Source organism: Vanellus vanellus, assembly GCF_965231255.1.
Source record: "Vanellus vanellus genome assembly, chromosome: 1".
Lineage (NCBI taxonomy): Eukaryota > Metazoa > Chordata > Aves > Charadriiformes > Charadriidae > Vanellus > Vanellus vanellus.
Window position 1 is genome coordinate 115,489,286 of NC_138905.1, and position 21,439 is coordinate 115,510,724.

The following is a 21,439-nucleotide window of genomic DNA, read 5'->3' on the forward strand; positions in this document are numbered from 1 at the left end:
AGGAGGGCGATGCACCCGGAGCTGCCGCCCGCCGCGTCTCCCCTGCTGGGAGCCGGTACGGGGCGGGTAGGCGCCTCCTCGGGCACGTTCAAAGTTTTGGGGTGGCGGCGGAGGAGGAGGAGAAGGAGGAGGCGGGGGCGGGGGCGGGGGCCGGGGCCGGCGGGAGCAGCACGAGGAAGCTCCGCCGGGGCGGAGGCAGATCCCGGCGGGCGCGGGAGTTGCGCCCCGGCTGCCGCACCTGCTCCACGGCCGCTGTCCGAGGCGGCCCCGGCGCCGCCCCGTTTTCCCCCGGGCCGAGGCTAAGCGAGGCCGGGCCGGGCCGGTCCGGTCCGTCCCCCCCGCCCCGGGCCGCGCCCCACGCCCCGCCGCCGGCGGTTATTAGCCGCTGCCGCCGGTGGGGAGCGGCCGTTGCCGGGAAGATGGCGAGTCACAGCCTCCGCCTGCTGCTCCTCGGTTACTTGGGGGTCCTGAGCTGTAAGTGGCCGTTGTCCCTTCCCCGCGTGGGGGTACCGCGGTACCGCTCCCTCCGGGGACCGCCCGACCGCGGGGCGGAACGGTCCCCCCGGAGCGTGTGTGTGTGTTGAGGGGAGGGAGGTCTCGGTCCCCCGGGTCCTGCTCCGGTGGGCTCCGAACAGGGCCAGGGCGAGGGGAGCGGTGGCGGCGGCGGGACGGCGTTTCCCCCTCCACCCCGGAGCGAGAGGAGCCGAGTCCCGACTCCCAACAGGGCGGTAAAAGCGAGGGCGTCCCTCGCTGCAGCCGGGGCAGCACTGCGCCCTGATAGTTTCCATGTGTCTCTTGTTTGCGCGCAGATGTAACCTGTTCTAAGCCGGACCCGTGTCAGCGCGAAGGCAGCGGCTTTCTGCAGTGATGCGAAGTTTAGGATGCGGGCTGCGTGGTTTGCTTTTTTGGTGGCCTCTACGGGATGAGTGAGCAAGTGATGGGAGCATGGTCTCGCTTGCTAGCCCAGGATGCTGCAGGTGTAGAACAGACTTATGTTCTATTGTCTAACTGGTTAAAAAAGCAAAACAAAAAAAACCCAAAACAAACAAAAAGGGGGTAGAGGGGTATGTAATATTAAAATAAGTTGGCAAAAGCTGCCCCACCCAGAAAGCACAGGCAAATAAGAAAAAAAAAAAGTACCGTGGGGCCACATTAATATGCAGTGTTGGTAGTGCCAGTCGTGTGATAAGGCTGTCACTTTCAGATCACATCTTACTGTGCTCCTGTTGTATGCTTCTTGTGTCTTGCTGATACTTTAGGGAAAGAGGCTGTACATGGAAATAATGCTTTGAAAAGAATTACGTAGCACAGTCTTGCCAATGGAGTGACCACCTGGGACCAGCCTGGAACAGGTTCAGTCCACTGTGGATGTGGGACATCCACAGTGCTGATGAAGTAGGGTATGTTTTGTAGTTTACCTTTCCTTCCTCCTCACCTGACAGAAACTTGTGTGTGTGTAAGCTCCTCTTTTTGCTGAGGAGGGATGAGTCCGGTCAAGGAGAGACCTGAAGTGACACGTGTCTGTTAGGTCTTTGGTTTGGTGGTGGTTTTTCTTTTCCTCTCTCTTTGCTTTTATGAGACCTTATGGTAATGTTGGGCTGTTGGATGGGCAGCTGGCGCAGAGTTTCTCTTTCATATAGTAAGTAATAATAAAAATTATTTTCTTTGATCTCTTTTGTCTTTGTTTGTTGTTAACTGCATGGGTATATCTGAGCAGATGAGGCTGCTGTGGGTTTCTTTTTTTTTTTTTTGGTGACAGGTTTCAGTGTCTTCAGGCTGCTCAGCTTTCTGCTTAGTTGTGTCTGCTGGCGGTGCTGGCTTTGACCAGTGAGGAAATGATAGAGGGTGGTTTGGAAGCCGTACAGTGGATCAAAGTCTGGTGCCTACATTGTTGTCAGACTTGCATTTATTTTTTTTCCTCTTCCTGTCCCAATTCCCAAGATACACCAGGTGGGGAGAAAGTTTACCAGCAAGGTGCTGATAAGAAGTCTTTGCATGAAGAAAGCGACTGTAGGTGGGTGTGCAAATGTCGATTGTTTGTGTGAGCCAGAGGAAATCCAGGCAGAAATCCAGGCAATCGGGAGTCTGCTGCTGCTCCTGTGGCTGAAGTAGGTTCACAAGAACAATAAGACTGAGTAATACTGGCGTCCAAGTCAGACAACACATGGGCTGAGCGGTCTTTTATGTGGGACTGGGGCCCAACGTGCTATAGAGGTAGTGGGGAATGGGCAGAAACTGATGAGGAAAAGAAAGTAGTGGTTGGTACCTGAAGCATGTGAACATTATATTGTGGAGTGGGTCTAGAGAACTTGCTTGGTAGTTTAGCTGCAGAAATTAAGAGCTGTTGGTGAAAGGACATCAGCATAGCCAAGAACAGTGCTGAGGTAGATGAATTTTGGATTGCTTTTTAGTGAGAACCTACTAAGAAGTACTAATGACCCACAGAAATAGTGGTTTCTTGGATTTAAAGCTTCTCTTTCACCTTTAATTGAGGGGAAAATAAGGGAGTTGGAGGTCTTCAATCATATTCTCTGTTGGCATGAGGTCCTGAAACTGATGCTATCTGGAAAGCTTTAAAAGGTGCTACAGAGTAAGACTTGTGAACCCTGTTGGCAAGACAGTTAGAAAATGTCCAGAAATTATTGTTATTAATCATTACAGCTACTCTGGAGGAGATGGTATGTACTGATGAACTGGCCTTTTTGTGAAGCTTCTAGGTGTGATTTTTCTTGCATTAGCATACAGTAGAAATTAAATGTAAGCTGGTGAAGCTGGAAGCAAATTCAGTACAATGTGTCTGTGTGAGGACAATGCAGAGGCAATAAATAGTAGTCTTGCATAAACATTTGATGGAGCTCACTGGGGTAGTTTGAGCAACAAATAAGGTGAGCATGTGTTTGTTTGTTTGCTTGTTTTTGTCTTTAAAACAAACATTCCTTAGTGCTCAGGAATCTTTCAGCCAGATACAGAGGTTCAAGGCCAAAAAAGCCTTTTGTGTCTTCCCCCCCACCCTCAACAAGAAACTGTAAAGCATGACTGCATTGGCCGTAGGAACTGACAGTGGAAGTCTTTAAACTATGCTTTCCAGAGTATATGTGATATACAATTGATGTACTCAAAATTGAGAATATTGTCAACCTCCAGTCTTCTGTTGAATCCTCTTTGTTTGCTGGATTAACTTGGTAAGGACTTACTCCAATTTTTAAATCTGTCTCTGTATTCAGGTGAGATGGGTTTTCTTAAATTTGTAAGACTACATACTTCTCTAGTAATACCTGTACAACATAATACCATAAACCAGACTACCTATTTTGTGGAGAGAGAGTTATGGAAGAGACACCAAAGGAAGGTTCCTTCTCTAGCTGTTTTAGTTGAGAAGCAGTATTTCTTTGCTATAGACTGCTAGTGGTCTGCAAACCTGCACAGACCCTTAGACACCATAACATAGGCTGTGAGGTGATGGTAAGCTTCTTAAATATAAACAAACAAAAGAAATTTAACTACAGAAAGGCAACGTTTGTTTCTAATGTTCAGCCTAACTTTTTTTGTTTATGACTATGGTGACACTGCACAGGATACCAGTATGCTTCTTAAACAGATAAAAATTGAAGACTTGGTTGGAAAACATTCCTGTCTTTAAAAGGGAGACCTACTCTTCTCTCTAGCTTATAGAATCATAGAATAGTTTGGGTTGGAAGGGACTTTTAAAGGTCATCTCGTCCAATCTTCCCTGCAACGCACAGGGTCATCTTTGAGATCAGGTTGCTCAGAGCCCTGTCCAACCTGACCTTGGGATGGGACATCTACCACTTCTCTGGGCAACCTGTTCACCAAGTGTTTCACCACCCTCATTATAAAAGAATTTCTTCTTTGTATCTAGTTTAAATCCACCTTCTTTTAGTTTAAAGCCATTAACCCTTGTCCTATTGCAACAGGCCCTGTTAAAAAGTTTGTCCCCATTTTCCTGTAGGCTTCCTTGAAGTACTGAAAGACAGCAACAAGGTCTCCCCAGAGCCTTCTCTTCTCCAGGCTGAATAAGTCCAACTCTCTCGGATTCTCCTCATAGAAGTGTTCCATCTCTCTGATAATTTTTGTGGCCCTCTTCTGGACGAACTCCAACAGGTCCATGTCTTCCCTGTGCTGAGGGCTCCAGTGCTGGACACAGTACTTCAAGTGGGGTCTCAATTTCACCCTCTTGGTTAGCACTCAGAAGAAATTTTAGCTGGGAGTTATTGCCACGTCTCTCAGAAATCATGGTCTTTGCTGCCTTTAAGCAAGTCACTTTCTTTCCCTTAAACCTAGGCATGCTACCCGGAAAGGAGTCCTCATCTGAGAGGACTCAGCCAGAAGAAATGCTGTTCTGTGGTAAGGGCTTTGCCTCTCTCCAGCAGAGAGGAGGCAGAGAGAGCTGGTCCCTGGCTGGCCCTGCAGTATCCTTAGCTGAGGTTATGCACATCCATCCGCAGCCTGCTGTTGGATGTGCAAATGAAAAAATGAGGGTGACTGTCTTCCCTCCCCGCATCCAGGAGACATGAAACGTACCTGGAAATGTGATGTCAAGACAACTACAGTTCCTCGTGTTTTCTTCTGCGTAAGGTAGATGTATGCAAGTGAAGGACTTGCTTTTTTTTGTCTCTTGGCCTCTGAGGTCCTGTTTTCTTAGCTTTAATGTTGCAACAATTCTTTGTTCATGTCATAGGACATGTATTTCTGGTAATTGTGAATACCATAGGGCATCTGGCATTAATAATGAGAGTTAAAACTACCTCTGGGATTAGCAGATCTAATTGAGCCTGAATGAGGTCTTCTCATTGGCTATCTAACTGAATTGCACAGATTTTTGCGATTATTTCCTGTATTATGCCAATATTTCCTACTGCAGACTGTTTTGGCAGCAGTACAGTAGCTGCCAGGTTCTGCTGCAGAAGCTGGCTGATGACATCACAAATGGTTAGGTAAGAACTCGCAAGTAGTTGAACTTTGTCTTCACCTTTTCTCTTTAGCTGACTGAACAAAACACATAGGAACATCTTTCGTGACCTAGAGCTACCAAACTTGTCTGTGTCCACTGACTAACCCCAAATGTCACTGGGGATGTGTTGAGACCTGTTTTTAAAGAAGTGAGCTAAAAATGTCAGCGAAGGCTTTTACCCTTCCTCAAAGGGTGCCCCAAGTGCTTTAGCTTCTTCTCAAGTGCTGGTGGTCACGAGAGTAGTGCTCTCCTTAAGTATGAGAGAAGCTTCTTGTACAACTGATATTAAAAAAAAAAAATAAAAAATCCAGTTTTCTTATTTCACATGAGTAAATAATAGTGATGTATACAGTGACACAGTGATATTCACTGAAGATGGACAGTGACATGCACGTGAATCTTCTGCAGTAGGAGTAAGCAAGCTTCCCTTGTTGGGAGGGAGGGGTATAGGTTTGGGCCCTCAGTGCTTTTGGAGGGGCAGGAACAAATGGTAATTTAATTCTAAAACTAGGATTTTAAAGTCTACATACAGTATGATCTACTTAGAGTCCATCAACACTCAAAAAGTCATCTTTCTGTTGGAGCACTTTTGAAGACAGTCTGTCTGTCATCAGTTCCCTGCAGCTGGTCATCCCTTTTCGGAATAATTTTCTCAAAGTAAGGCTTCATGTTGTACTTAGCAATGTCATACTTTCTCTTAGCAAGTGACTCCAGTGTAAATGCTTACGTAAAGGAAGATTACTAAGAAATGTTCACACAGCCAGAAATGTCCACATCGCAATATAAATATCTTGTATATCAAAACAATTGAAGCACAAGGTAGACATTTGTATTTGTCATTGCAGACTTTTTGCCAGGGCCATATGGAATAGCTAAATTAAGGTTCCCTTAGAAGTTATACAATGATACTAAAAAAAATAAAAGAAATTGCTTAAAATAGTGTCCCTGTGGATGTATACAATCAACTATCTTATTGCTGTTTTTTCTTGTTTAGCTGGTTGTTTGTTTGTTTTCTCCACCGTAATAACTTTGTTGCACTATTGCATAAATGTGGGAAAATAGATGATTTACAAGTTCTTACTTTCTAGTTTAGTGGCTAATTTGCAATGGGGTGAGCATTTTAATGGAAACAGGGAAATGTTATGTGGAATCTGAAAAGCAATTCATTTACCAGGAATTATTTCTATTCTGTTTAGGTCACCTTCTTCCCCCGCCCAATTTTGTAAAGCTAGTTTTGTTACAGTTTTACTTTCTGGCATGTCTTTTCCCATCGCAAGTACTCTTCAAGGAACCCTCAGTTTTAATGAAACATTTCTGCAGAAAAGCCTGTCACGTCTTCCTCAAAACATTGTACGTGGTTGTGCTGTAATTCCACCACAGGAAGCTTAAAGCAAATATTATGGTGTCTTGTAATCAAGACAAATGATTTGTTTCCTTCATCTAAATACTGGGAGGTGTTTGTGTTAGTTTTTGGTTTTTGTTTTTTTTTTTTTTTTTTAGGGAAATGAATATGTATTTGAAAGAATGAGACAGCAAAGGAGGCTGGAGGAGCATTTGGATGGCTGCCAGTGTCTGTGCTCACCTGTATTTCTAAAGCCACTCTTTTTCTGGAGGGCTCCAATGAGTTGTGTCACCTCTATGCTACAGTATATCATTGAGCCCTTGAGTGCTTATATAAAACTTCTTAAACCAGGCAGAAGGTGAGCTTGGCAGCTGAACATCTGGTCCTGTTCACTTGTCAGTTCCTAATATACACTGGGAGGTGAAGGAGCTCTCGGAGAAGGAAGAAGGGGAAAATAGCAATTTCTGAACAGCAGCAAGTCATACAACAGCAGTGGTTGTTGAACCACTAGTAAGTCTGTAACCCCTCCTGGTTAATAGGAATTCAAGCAGGCATCCGGTTTCTCTCAAAGATTATTTGCAGGGAAAACATGAAAGGAAAATCTGGTAATAAACCCTTCTGAATGCTTGCTTTTTACGAGGTCAAAACTTAGCAGTTTTCAGTAAGGGATGGGAAGATCAAACTTGCATTGAAATAGCTACGACTTGATCCTGGCTCTTTGAAAAAGTAAGAAATGGTCAGACTTAAGCGGGAAAGAACAGATCCTACAGGTATGAAGTTGCAGTAGATATATTTACATAGCTTTTGTTTGGATTAACTTCTTGGGGTTGAACACACTCTCAGACCCATCCAAACCTGATCAGACTGAAAGGGAAACAAAACATATGGTCTGGATGGAAAGTGATGTATTATGGGGTTGTTTTGGTACCAGATAACGTTAACAGTAGGAGCTGTATTTGCTGTTCACAAACTGCTAGCACAGTACTTGGAGGTAGTGATGGAACATGCATGTTTGAGAAGGAATTTCTGCTCAAATAAACATAATAAAGAAACCAAAATGCTTATGCATTGTGTATCAGGCTGCAAAAATGAATTGGGAGAAATTCTTGGGGGTAGCGTGCTAAGTCATAACATTGTGGATGTTGGCTAGAGCTGGGTTAGAGTTGAAGTGCTTGTGCTTGACATACTTCTAAACATATGAGGAAATGATAGGCAGAAAACCAGAGTTTCCATACATATTATGTGAGTTAGACAGCAGTTTGCCACTTGAATGTATAAACAGTACTTATCTCCGGGAGGTCCTGGTTCATAACTTCTAGTAACTGTACTGGCAAAAGTGAGTAAAACCACATCATCTGGAATGGTATCTGTAGAACGTGTAGGTGTGTTTAGGTGCGTGTTATGCCTAGCTTTGTGCTCCAGTACCCTTTCTATTTCTATGAAAACTGTCTTAAAAAGTAAATATTGGTTCTTTGCCATTTGTCTGTTGGGCGACCTCAACTGATTTTTCTACTCCTCCTCTAGTCTTTAAGTTAGTCAACCACAAAGGTGAGAAATTCTGTCTTAAACTCCTGGCGCTTTTTTTTTTTTTTTGTGGCTCTTCTTTTATGTACCCTTGTTCCAGATTGACTGGGATTTTGGGGAGCATGACCGGGCCTTTATGCAGCTTTGACACCCTTCTAACTGGTCGTGCTGAGCACTTTTGAAACTGGGATTAAAGCAAGCTGTCTCTAATAACAAAGGGCTATGCTGCTGGGTTTGGGGAGCGGCTCCCCTGTGTAAATACAGCAAAATCTGAGAGGGCACAGTGGCTGGGGATGAGAGTATGGCCTTTGGTGTGCCAAGACTCATGGAGGGCTGCTGGCTGTGAGCCCCTACAGCTCTGGCTTGAGGTGAAAGTCAGACCCTGCCAAGAATAAGCACCTAGCTGACCCATGCTCTATGAAAGGAGTGTACATTAATTAACTCTTAAGTTGTGCAAGTTAATTCTAAACAAACATGCTTTCTGTAATAAATGTGACATGACTGAAGACTCTTCAGTCAGATGCTGCTGCTGAATTAAACAAATTTTAATGTGACGTACTTCCAATTGAGATGTTATATGTCAAGATTTGGAAAAGGGTATAAATTTTAGTAACTTCTAACAGATAAATGCATATATTTCATTGCTTGAGACTTAAAGAATTATAACTAATCAGTGACTTATACTGCACATTAACAACTCCAGTTGGTTTTAGATGTTTGCAACTCTTAACTGTAGGATAACTATATAGAGGAGGATTATCTCTAAAACCAAAGTAGTAGAATATCATAGGAAGACATCACTGATAGCTGCTTAGCACTGTTCAGAAACAAAAATAAGTGACAAATGTTACTGGGTTGAGTTCCTTTGTTGTGTGTTGTTGGTTTGTTGGGGGTGTTTTTTTGTGCCTCTGTCCATCCCCCCTCCTTTTCTCTAAAGAACAAACATGTATTGCAGGGTTCTCCTTGGAAGGTGGGAAAGAGGTGTGTCTCTTTTCTGTTTTTTTTCTTTAATTCTCCTTTAATGTTCACATAAAATCCAATTAAAAGATTACTAATAGCAATGTTTATATGTTGGAAGAGTTTGTGCAGAAAAAGTCTCTATCCTCTGAGAAGACTTAGTAGCTTTCCATTTAAATGTCAGTAAATATTGTTATGTGAAAGGTAAATATTTTATTTTTAGTCAGTATTTGAGTATTCTTTGTATCTTGCAACGAATGCTGCTGTTGCCTTCTGTTCACCAACATAATGGTCCTCCCTGGTGTAATGTGATTCACTGAGGCACAGGAATGTCATAATCATTTGAAAAGAAAATCAATATTTCTATTTTGGAATAGAGCAATACAGCATCTGCAAATGTAAAAGAGGGAAGGATGGGACAGCCAGGTAATAGTAAGGGCTGATATGATTTTTAAGATAATGTTGTTGTAGTATTGGAGTGACTAGTAAAGCAAACAAACTCAGACACTCCAAATTCACTGGTAACATCAAGGTTGGTGCCTGGGAGCGGGGAGGTAGAGAGAAGTAAGCAGATGCATCCATAGTGGAAGTATGCTTAGATATCAAGAAGCAACCCTTTGGGCTGCGCTAGTGTATGGAATTGCTGCTGGCCGTACAGTCTAAGAGGCCTTCACATAATTCCATCTGAAAATAATTTGCTTTATTTTTTTCCTTTTCTACACAAGACCTGGACGTCAACTAGTGCTGTTTGAATCAAGTGATACTGAAGTCTTCTGAAATGTATTAGGCATAAGAAGTAAATATGATTGTCTTCTTTCTATGTGTTCAGTTTAAGGGTTGTTGAAATGATGGCTTAAGGGTACTTCCAGAAGTTAATGCACTTGTCTTTGGAGCCTTTCAATTAATAATGTTCTAGGGGATAAAATTCATCTGGGGAAGCTGTTCATCAACAGGGAATCAGCACCACATGTAGAGAGACTAACTGAAAAAAATGGTTTTAGCTCTACTTTTGCCCTGTCACTGTATACTCTATTTCTTATTTTATTCACGTTCCAGTTTTATCTCTAGCTGAGTCCTCAAGACACTAACAATACACACACACAGTCGCTGCTTGCCTTCCAGCTGTGTTCAAATTCTTAGCCCTCTTTTTTTAGGGGGGAGAAGGGAGGGAAAGCAGTGCTACAAAGGTTTTGCCCAGTTGCCAAAGAGTGCAGTGGCTTTCTAACATAAATAGCTGTTGGGAGAATGCACTGATTTTTGTGAGAGAAGAATGGAGTGATGTCTCTTTATAAGCATTTCAACTTATTTAAAGTTTATGCAAAGCTTTTGAAAGCTATATAAACAGAGAAAGAGGAGGGGCATGGCCAGTTCTCATATGTACAGACTTTCAGGTGCAGAATATTTTTCTTAGTTAAAGCAAACTTAATGTCTTCTATGGAACATCAAAGCTGCACAGGTGTTTAGGTTTTTTCTTACCTTTTTAGGCTAGTCTTCAGTCCAATAAAAAAGTCGTGGAGAACTTATATTTTTCTAATCAAAAAATGTCATAAAACTCTAAGACAGATACTTTGTCTTCTAGTAAAATAATAGAACTGAAAAGAATAGAATATCTGTATAACAAATTCTACTAAACCCAAAAGGTTGTTAAACATTTCACTTTGGAAAGCTGGGAATAACTCAGTATTTAGGATCAGCCTAACATTTGATTAACTCTGAACACAACTGGTTTTTACCTTCATCTAATTTTTTCAGGGGGAAGGCAAAGTTGAACTTGGCTCTTACTGGCATCTTTAACAATTGATTGTATACACCAGTGCATGCTCTCCCCACCCCCAAAGCAAAAGAGCAGCTTGGAGGTAGAACAGCATGGGCAAGGAATAGAGCTGCTGTTCATTACTGAAGCAATATTGTACCTATGGATTCCAGCAGAAATTAGATGTTACAAGCAGTTAATGAAATATTGGGAGGGTGTAAGGAAGAACTTAGCTGCAAAAGAAGGATGAATTAGCTCATGTTGCATGAATACAAAGAGGGGGAGAGGAACAAATTGTAACTAGAGAGAATATCAATCAAACTGAGTAGTTTGTGTGTCCAATAAACACATAAAGAAGTTGACTGAAGTTCTAGTAACCCTGTTTGCAGGCATACTATTTAAAATAGTGTGTCAAATGTAAATACATTAGTAACTTAAACACCTTCAGTTGTGGGGTGGGGTTAACCACCTGAAAACTAGAAAAGTTATCTAATGCATCATGTTGCTGTTAAGGCTGCAGTCCTGCACCTATATGCTACATTTGAATCACTTATAACTTTATGGAGCCCTGCTGAAATCTCGTATGTAAAAATGTGGTATGAAATCTGATTATTTTACATTGTCACTTGTGGTGACTGAAGGGTAGACAGTCCATGTTCTTTAGCTGCCTCTGCTTTGGGATGGGAACTGTGTGCTGGGTGACAAACTATCCAGGGAACCTCCTATGGCTAAATGTGGCGAGGGGCTTAGTTGAGAAATCAGACTGTTTTAAGTGGAAGGTATGTGTTGACTTGGATATGAAGAGTTGCATATTTGTAAGGTCTGAAGTGGATACTCTTTTCTGTGAGAATTAATTTTTTCTTGTAAGGAACCTGTTCCTTATCTGCTCTAAAACAATACCTGGCACTTGTAAACATAAATCATAAAACTTATGGGCTTACTTTACAAAGGCACGTTCAGCAGAACCGGTGAACTTTTACTTAGTGGTGATGAGTTCCTCTTCTAGAAGAGAAATGCTGGTAGCAATCTAAGCCATGTTGTTCCCGTGTTTGATTTCTTGACCACCCATAGCTCTGCTGATGCTAGCTCTGTACCATCCTGGCTTATTGCAATAATCTCAGCCCTGCAACAAAAGTGGGAATAAATATATAAATGTGCCCTGATCCTCCTCTTACTAAAATATACTGTTCTGTGAATTTAGACCTGAACTCTGAAGACCTTATTCTGTGTTTGGGTTTCATGTGGTCACAGTGCTTATGCTCATGTGCATCTGCCTGTATAATCTGTTTGCAAGCACAGTCCTTGGCCCGATCTTCAGTCATCTTTCACAAAAAGAGATCCTTAAAACGAAATGAGTTGACCTGAGTTGAAGGAACACAATCACCTTCAAAGTAGTATTATTTAGTCTTACTTCTAAAGGAAACTTCAGCTTAAGCAACAATAGTGTGGCACAAGTTTCTAGAGCATCGGTATCTCATGAACAGTTGGTTATAAAGGGAATATGGGCATAAGCAGGTGGCAAAACAGTAGTTTGAAGCAGCATATATGCCCATCTGGGAGTCATGATTTCATGAACTGTGATCTATTGACTCTAACAAGTATTCTAGAAATGTAGCACATGCTTTTTGATGATGCTGTATCTTATGTGTGTAGAGTATTCCAGATATAGGCATTTTAACCACCAGACTTTTAAGCACTAGGTTGCATTTGAGAAGGTAGTGGCCCAGGGGGCTGAATCTTAATCGGGTATGGCTTATTCTAAACAAAAAAGTTTTAAAAAAAATCTAATTGCTTAAAAAAAAAATATATATTCAAAAAATTCCCAGCTCTACATGTTCTTGGTGCTTTTTCTCTCTCTGAACTGTGACTAGATTGACTATTTACTTCTGACCAGATTATGTCTTCCATACAAATCATTCTGTCTCTGGGATTATTTTTCTGTTGTCTTACAGCATTACAGAATTGCTGACATCTTTTGTTTGTTTGTTTCACTTTTGTGAGAGTGAAACGGCTGGTACTTTGTTAGTTTAAGTAACTGTGGACAAGATCATCAAATCCTGTTACATGAAGCAGCAAACCAGTGAATTGTGACTGTTAGCTCACATACTGAGCTTTCCCTTCTTCTGATGCAAAGCAGCAGTGTTTCATTAGCAAACCTTACCCAAATATTCTTGAGGATGTGGCTCCTAACACATCCCATCTGTTGAAAAGCTGTGATGATCTCCAAGTTAACATTTATGCTTGCTTTAAAAATAAACAAACAAAGCACAGAGTTGCTCTATTATGTTTATATGTTTCCTGTGTAACTTTCCATTGTTGTTCTTCTAACATTTTCTAATCTGAATACCCATATGTTGTTTTGCTTGTGTAGCTTTTAATGTGATGAAGACTGTAGTGTTTTTGTTTTGTTTTTACCGTCTTCATCCCCTTTAAGGAAAACTTGGCACCTACTATAATACTGTGACCTATTGTTCCTAGCTCTACCTTCCGGAGGATTTCTTCTAATTACCTTTCTCCTTTAAGCGTGCAAAACATCTTCTGTTTGTTCTAGAACCTCTTGATACATATCAGCCTTAAATGAATTTAAGGAGTGGCTTCAGACTTGTTCAAATGTGCCGGAAGGTGCTTCTATAAAATTTGATATTAAAGAACTAAATCATCTATTAAAGGCTTGTAGAATTAAGGCTAAAGATATGCATTTGTACTGTAAACTGTGTTGATTGAAAGTAATAGTCATCAAACATGACCATTAGCTGCTTCTGGCAGGAAGAGTCAATTGAGCAAACTTGGCAGTGCAAGAGATCATGTGTGAATGAAAATGGGATGAGCTAATTCAGCGATTGCGTTTGGATTATTAGGAAGAGTTCACCAAATTCTTTTGGCCAGGACAGAAGTGGTCATCATGTTCCCAGATCATATTAGCAAAGAATCTGGTCTATAGCCTGGTGGGAAAAAAAAAAAAAATTAAAAAGTTTAAGTTCAGGGCTGTTTATCAGTAATAGGATGCAGTCATAAAATTCACAGTTTGAGTGAAATTTGCTTAAGTGAAAATACCACCACTACCTCCAGTTACTGGAAACACCTCCTCAGAAATCCCAAATTCACAAAGCATTACACAAGGCTCTTGCTGAGTATTTGTATTTAAAGAGTATCCTGCTGTTTTTGGACTTTTTTTTTTTAAGTGGACACGCTAGCTAGAATGAGGTCATGATATGTCCCAAGTCAGCAAAAATTGAATGGGAGAAAGCCTGTGTAAATCCCTTCTTAAAAACTCACCACAAAGAGTTATTCTTACATCTGTTGCATATTAGTATAGAAGTATATTCTAGGTCAATATTTTCTTCAGAGAGAACAATTTCTTTTTAAATTAACGTATTTCAGATGTTCCATGGAGGACATGAGGTGACAACACCGACTTGGCTTTGGTTATTACACTTTGCTGAAAATGAGACGTTTGGGCATAGTTGGTCAAATTAGCTGTCCTACCTGCTACGTGAGATCTGTTTGCAATGTGTGATTCTGGTTAGTTAGCTATTCCAGAAGAAGCCAGAACTTAATACATACTCATCCTCTGCAGTGAAAGCCCTTTGTAGAAACGCTGAGGTTAATCAAAAAGGGGTTGAGAAGACCTACTGGGGAAAAACTGCTCTTAAACTTGAGAAGGGACTGAGGATGCACAAGAAATTTGGTTCAAGCTTAAATGAATAAAACTGACTATGGGAAGAGGCATTCCTTCACTATAACAATGTATTTACTTACAATGGTTTAAAATTGTAGCATCTTGATGTTTTTCCTAGAGTCTGGAAACATGATCCTACATTGAGGGAGCCTGAATGACTTCACTGGTTCTGAATGAGCAGGGATTACACTTTTATACAATGTTTACTGGAATTGTAACTAATGTTGGCTGGCACAGTTGGAAGGTAAACTAAATTTGTTTTCAGGCTTTTTTAGGTAACTAATATGTGTATTTGTAGGTTTATAAATGATACAACTTCTTGCAAGGATTTTTCCTTTTCACATTTCCCAGCAATTCCAGCAAAAGTCACTCAAGCCTTGTAGGTTTCAGACATCTTTATCTCTAATTGTGGGCCAGAATTGTTGCGTGGGTGTTTTTGGGGTGGTTTGTTTCTTCTAGTTTCCCAGCTCTTTGTGTTTCAGGGCTGATTTTACAGTTGATGTAAATCAGGCTAGTACTACTGACCTCAGAGGAACGTGCTAATTTGTGCTGGGTACCCAGCTTTGTTTTAATTCAATAGTTATTCTACGACAAGTTCTCTAGGTATTTGCACAGGCAAGTGTTTTGCTGAATCGTTACACCTAGTAATGCAACTGGCAATCTGTTTCTTCCCATCACTGCTGGAGTGTGTGATATGAGGTGGGCGGGACGGCAGTGGCAAAGGGCTTCTCCTCCCATAGCCCGTTCTCATGGTCTTTTGAAACATGATGAGACAGGCCATCAGCATCCTGATGCATCTTAAAATAAGCAACAGCTGAAGCAGCTACAGGCTTGCGGTGCCTTTACAAGCTGCCTTTGAGCTGCTGCTGAGTTGCCGTGGAAACCGATGTTGAGCAGGACTTGGAGAGGGCTGGAAAAGAGGCTTTTTTTTGTGGGAGCCTGACGAGTTTAAAACCCCATCCCTCGTTTTCAGAAGTTCCCTCTGAATTGCCATGGAGACAGGAAGAGTAGCGGAGTTTGGGAGCTTGTAAAAGTGTGAGCTATAAATATTTATTGGTTAATAGCATATGCTTTCTGAGTTGTCTCTCTGCTGGAATAAGCTCCATGCTGCACTGAACCTTTGCAAGCCTTGAATTCAAACTGTTCCTCTCTTCTGTGTGAGAAGAAAAAGAGGAGGCAAAAAGACCCTCCCCCAACTTCAAAGGGAATTGGAATTCACATTTTGTTTATTAATTAGGCAAAAATCAATTATAAATTTATCTTTTCCCAGAATTTCCCACACCATCTCATGCAGTAGTCTTTGTGTTGGGACTGCTCAAAGCACTTGGGAGGCTGTACAGTTTACCTGGAATTGCTGTATTTTGGTGTTCAGTTTCTTCAGAGAGGCTGACCTAAATAATCTCTTCCTTTCTTGTCCCGTGCCACTTGATTTTTTTATTCCCAACTTCATCTTCTAAAAGCACTTCCAGTTTTGTGTTTCCAGGACCAACGCTCCTTGGGGTTCTGCTCTGAAATGAATCATTAACATGATTTTAGACTCTTAGGACTACTACTGATAACGTTAGATAACTGGCTCTGAAAACTTCAGTCTCTTACTCTCAAGATTTCTTTTTTTTTTTTCTTAACTTGAAAGTTAATAATAAAGGCACCATCAGCTGGTGTGCCAGCCTTCCAGACTGCACAAAACAGTAGACACAAAGCCGAGATTAACTCATTCTTAGGTTGGCATTGTAAAGGAAAACCTCTTTGCTAATCTGCTCTGTAGTTGAAGTGAAGCATTTAACACAAGAACTTCTTTCGCTTGTGAGACGCAGAGCTCCTCAGATCATCCAATACCAGCGTTTAATACAGGTAGAAGTCCCGCTCTTAGTCACTTTCTGGCAAAGCTTCTCTTCCCCTGTTTAAATAGCTCCTGGCTGGATGAAAATGCAGTTCTGCATTCTGTTTCTCATGTGATTTCCATTATGAAAGCAGAGTTACTGAAGCTGATTAAAACCTACTTTCTGTAACGGATGAGTGTGAAGGATTGTTTTCAGTTTTATGCTACATCTAAATAAAATAGCTCTTTTTTTTTTTTTTTTTTTTAATTAGGCTCTAGACCTCTGGATATATAATAAGTAGTAAATCCAAGAAAAACTATTTGAACTTGAGCAGCTTGGCCATTTAAACTCTGTCATTTTAGCCTAAATGTTGGGCGGGTAGGGTATTAGTGTTTTTTTTGTGGTTTGGGGGTTGTTTTTTTTTTTTTTTCTGAAACAGCCTACTACTTGTCAAATTTTTCCTGTTTGGAGGAACCACCTTAAAGTACACCTTAGGGTGGCACCTTGCAATAGAGATCCTTCAGGCAGGATACCTTAAAACTTGACTGCTTTATCTTATTTGAGTATCTGTGGACAATTTTAATTTTTAAATTTGACTGGTTTTGCTCTTATTTTGAGATCTTTTAATAAAATAAAAAAAAAAGGTGAAGAAAGTATCTGCTGACTTCCCAGCAAGACTCTTAATGTGTGTGTTATAGATTTTTGTCAGTTAGATATATCTAAAATCTGGATGCTTGTCTTGTTATCAGCCTCATATGTATAGTTCTGCTCAGGAGAGCAGAATGGATGATTACTCCATCGTGCATGGCTCTGAGCCTGGGCTGGAAGGGGCGAAAATGCCTTTGGGTTTTGGGGAAATTTTTTTTTGTTTTGCTGGGAGTGGGGGGGAGGTCAATTTTGTGTGTGTCAGATAATCAGCTGTAGAGATGGAATGTTAATTTTGTAATAACTGCTCTTCCAAAAGAGAAGCCAAACCAAATATTGGATTTAGCTGTTTTCTTCCCACTGCCCCAGCTCTTCCCTTGCTCCAAAAAACCTAGTCCATTTCTCAGCAAATGAGAAATTAGTTAGGAGGGAGCTTGTGTAAAAGGAAGAGAGGGAAAGCTAGCAGGTATCTGCGCACACAAGTTGCGGTTCATTACAAGGCTTTTCATGAGGTTATGACAAATCTCCATATGGAAAGGGCACTGCCTACAATGTGGAAGTTAAGCTGTGTTACTCTGCCAGTGAGCTTTTATTCCCTGCATCTCCCTATTCTTTGAACTTTCTGAGTATCTAAAAGCCTGCTGCTTCTGCTGTATCTCTTTCATTCCCGAGAGTCAAGACCAAGATACTACATTTCTAGTGCTGTCTATGGGGTGAAAATAATGAGCCATATTTTCTTCTTGATGCTTGAAGCATTACCAGCGCAGATACACTAAAACAATTTCTTTGTAGTGCCAGGAAACCAGCACTGCATCTGCTGCATCAAGGAACAGTTTTCCTTACAGTTGTAAGGACTAAAAACTTAACTTTTTTGTTAAAAGCAATTTCCTCAAGCTGCTAAAAAAAAAAAAAAAAAAAAAAAAACAAACAAAAAAAAAAACAAAACAAAAAAAAAAAACTTTTCTCATTTACCACTGATGTAGGGATAGGGATAGCACATGTGTACATAGTGTAGGATCCCTAAGTTTTCTTCCTTGATTAAAAACATTTGCAAAGTCTAGCAAAGTCTATGTCCTAATTAGCCAGTAAGAGTGTTGGAAATCTTGCCACGTATTTCACAGCGTGTTAAGCTACTCTCAAGAGCTGTGTATGTTACCACCAGGTCTCAGATTGTTGCAGCAGCTCCGGGGTCTGAACGACTAAAACTCGCTGTGTTTAAGTCTAGCGGTTTCCAAAACATGACAGAAGCGCTGCTGACAGCTACCACATAAGTGAAGGGGTGGCTGAGAAGCTCTTTAAATTCCTTTTGTGTTTTAGACCCCTTCAGCTGGTCAGCCGGAAAATGTGCCTTCTCTCTTGGATTACCATCCTTTATGCCGTTGCACTACGCCTATTAAAATACAAACTTGCTCTTGGCATCTGGGCTTAGATAGGTTTATTATTCCCACCCTGCAGTCCCCTCCCTCTCCCCCTTCAGACTACTCCCTTATTTGTTTTCTGTGGCTGCTGAAGATACCCAGGGTTGGTTTTTTGTGAATCTGATAAACTCTGCCCAAAGTAATTCCTGTTCTATTGTTATTCTTTAAGATTCAAGAAATTTTGTAACTGAAAGACTGAAGTTGAGCTTCTTTTTACTTTTTTTTTTTTCAATGATATGAGATAATTTCTTCTAGCCCTTGTCCAAAATTTGAAGTCTTAACACCATGTTTATATTATGCTTACTTAATGAAACTGGGTTTACTCCAGTTATTTCAGGCTACACCTTGGCACCTAAATCTCCAGTTTCAGAGATCAGTTAAGGACTTGGTTCAACACAGGAGACTCCTGCAGAGGCTGTGAATACTCCTGATCTCTCTCCAGTATGTTTGCTGGAGGTTAGCATTTACCAAGCCGAACTGATGGAGGATGAAGGCCTTTTAATGCTGACTGACAGCAACGTGGCTGGGAAGAGTGCTGAATCTGAGCCCTGACTGCCTGTTGTTAATTGTCAGAGTTAACATAGCCAGGCCTGCCAACGTCACTGTGAGCAGGGTTGTTAGCCTTTTGGTTGTAGCCACCTAGCCACCACATCTTAGACTACTAAGAAGAATAGGAAGGCTTTTTTTGTGGGTTTTTTTTGTCTCCTTTTTTTTTTTCTTTTTAGGTGATTCACAACTAATTCTGTCCAAATGTCGATAGCTTCTCCTCCCCCTTCCCCATTTATTGACTATGTAATCTATGGACTACTTCTCTTAGGAAAAAATACGGCAACAGGAGAGCCAACACAGACCTGAGTGTTTAAATGATGTGACTGTGGCAAAACTCTGGGTATCACATGAGTGCCTCATGGTAGGTGCTTCCATAGCTGAGAAGTCCGCATCAGCATCTAAGCGTGTCACCAATGGTTTATCCTGAGGTGGTCATGTGTCTGAAGCATGCGAATGCCAAACAGATGCCTGGTTTCCTATTCTCTCTTAAGGATTTCAGTAAGAGAACTGGCTTTGTTATCACTTTATTCTTGGGACATCGGACTTCCTAAACTTACAGTATCCTCTGAAATCCTTTGTTAAGCTTTGCTTTAGACCACCTGCTATTTAAAACTTGGCAAAACAAATATCACAAGACTGCTTTTTCTCTTGTACTTATAACTTTGTTTTGATTCTGTTCTCATGCAATTTCCTCCAGGCACGCTATTTCCTTTGATTTGATTTGACTAATGTGTTTTTCCTTAATGATTCCTCCAGCTAGTAGTGTCAGTTTACAGCTGTGTGAGTGATTATCAAATGGAAAGTGTGTATTTTGGGGGTTTACTTCTAAACAAATGAAGCTACTCACACATAAGAGTAAGGTGGTTTTTTTCAGTCTGTATAAAAACATTTACTGGTACAGTAATATGTCATATTTTCAGTATCGCTGTTTATATGGTGAATTAAAACCCAAAGCTCAGCTCTTGGATTCCGAATAATTGGTGGAGGCATTTCTAAAAGGACATTTTAAGGAAGAGATGCTCTAACTTTGAAGAGGTCTCCTGTCTTTCTGCTTGATCAGAATATATAATGGTTTTAATTTGGTCAGCTATATCTGCACCACCTTAAGTTACTGTTCAGTCTGTGATGCTTCTTGAAGAGGGTCATGGTTGGCCCAGAAGGCCAACTGTATCCTGGGCTGCATCAAAAGAAGTGTGGCCATCAGGTCAAAGGAGGTGATTCTGCCCCTCTACTCCACTCTCATGAGACCCCACCTGGAGTACTGCATCCAGCTCTGGAGCCCCCAGAATAAGGAGGACATGGACCTGTTGGAGGGAGTCCAGAGGAGGGCCATGGAGATGATTAGAGGGCTGGAGCACCTCTCCTATGAAGACAGGCTGATAGAGTTGGGGTTGTTCAGCCTGCAGAAGAGAAGGCTCCGGGGAGATCTTATTGCGGCCTTCCAGTACCTAAAGGGGGCCTACAGGAGAGCTGGGGAAGGACTTTTTACTAGGGCATGTAGTGACAAAACAAGGGGGAACGGCTTTAAACTGGAAGAGGGCAGGTTCAGATTGAACATTAGGAAGAAGTTTCTCACTTTGAGGGTGGTAAGGCACTGGAACAGGTTGCCCAGAGAGGTTGTTGAGGCCCCATCCTTGGAGGTGTTCAAGGCCAGGCTGGACGTGGCCTTGGACAACCTGGTCTAGTGGGAGGTGTCCCTGCCTATGGCAGGGGGGTTGGAACTCGATGATCTTCAAGGTCCTTTCTAACCTTAACCATTCTATGATTCTATATATATACATGGTGTGTTTGTGTGAGGAGGAGGGCTCTGTGTATGCTGAACTTCTTTATTTTTCTCTGATGTATTTTGTACTTTCTGCATTGCATAATAGGGTCTTCATGTATTCTATAAATCCCTTGATGCAAGGGGAAACATGGAGACTGTGCAATTGCGAGCTCCCAAAACAAAGTATGCAAAGTAATTTCATAACTTCCACAGTGAGAAGTAAGTACCATGATCCTGCCCCAGAAGTCATAAAACATTTTCTTATTGTGGCTTCTAGCTTATGAACACTTAAACTGTGACATAGAGCTGCCTGACATCTGTATTAAAGAGGAAGAGAGAAATTTCCAGGTCCACAAAAAAAGTGAATGTAATACAGTGGTGAATTGCATGTATTTCAGCTGTTTTGTGTCCAGGCAGAGAAGGTTGATGTCCCAATAATTTATAAATGGCTTTACCCACACACTGGAGTCCTAGAAATGCTTCCTACCTGAGTGTTGGCACATGTCAGCTGCTGTCAGAGCCTCAGAACAAAATGCCCCTCCCCATCATGAACACATGAAGGAAGATGTTACTTCAATAGATAAACGTGCTTTCTTATCCATTGGCATATAGGATGGGGGGTATGGGGGGGTGATGGTGGTATTGTTCTAGAAACAACATGGCTTGGGTAAAAGTAGAAAGCTAATTTTCTTTCCATAAATCTAAATAGGGCTTAACAGGATAAAAGGAAAATGATTTAATGACTTCAGGCTTTATTCTAGACCAAGCTTGGACAAAAATGAGGAGATGGGCTCGGTGTGGACATGCAGGAGTAACAGTAACTTTGGGAGGTGCTGGAGAAGCAGTTCCCTCCTCTGGTTTCAACAGGGGGTGGGGGACTCATTTTTGGTTTGTGTTTTTTTTTTTTAAGTACAACAGGAAAGTTTTTCCTTTCTTGATGGGGTGGAAAAAATTTCCAAGTGCTATTTGTAATGCAAATATTTTTTGCTATTTCAGTATTCTAAGAGTACGTAAA

The 21,439-nt window shown here is 41.4% G+C and overlaps 1 protein-coding gene across 1 annotated transcript in view; it reads left to right on the top strand.

Annotated features, from left to right (window-relative positions):
- Positions 1–418: 418 nt before the first annotated feature.
- Positions 419–21,439, top strand: part of LOC309672867 (junctional adhesion molecule B-like) — a 39,674-nt gene continuing 18,653 nt past the window's right edge. The window contains exon 1 of the mRNA XM_082484481.1: positions 419–474. Coding sequence (XP_082340607.1) covers positions 420–474 — 55 coding nt within the window. The 5' untranslated portion in view covers position 419. The remainder of the gene's footprint in view (positions 475–21,439) is intronic.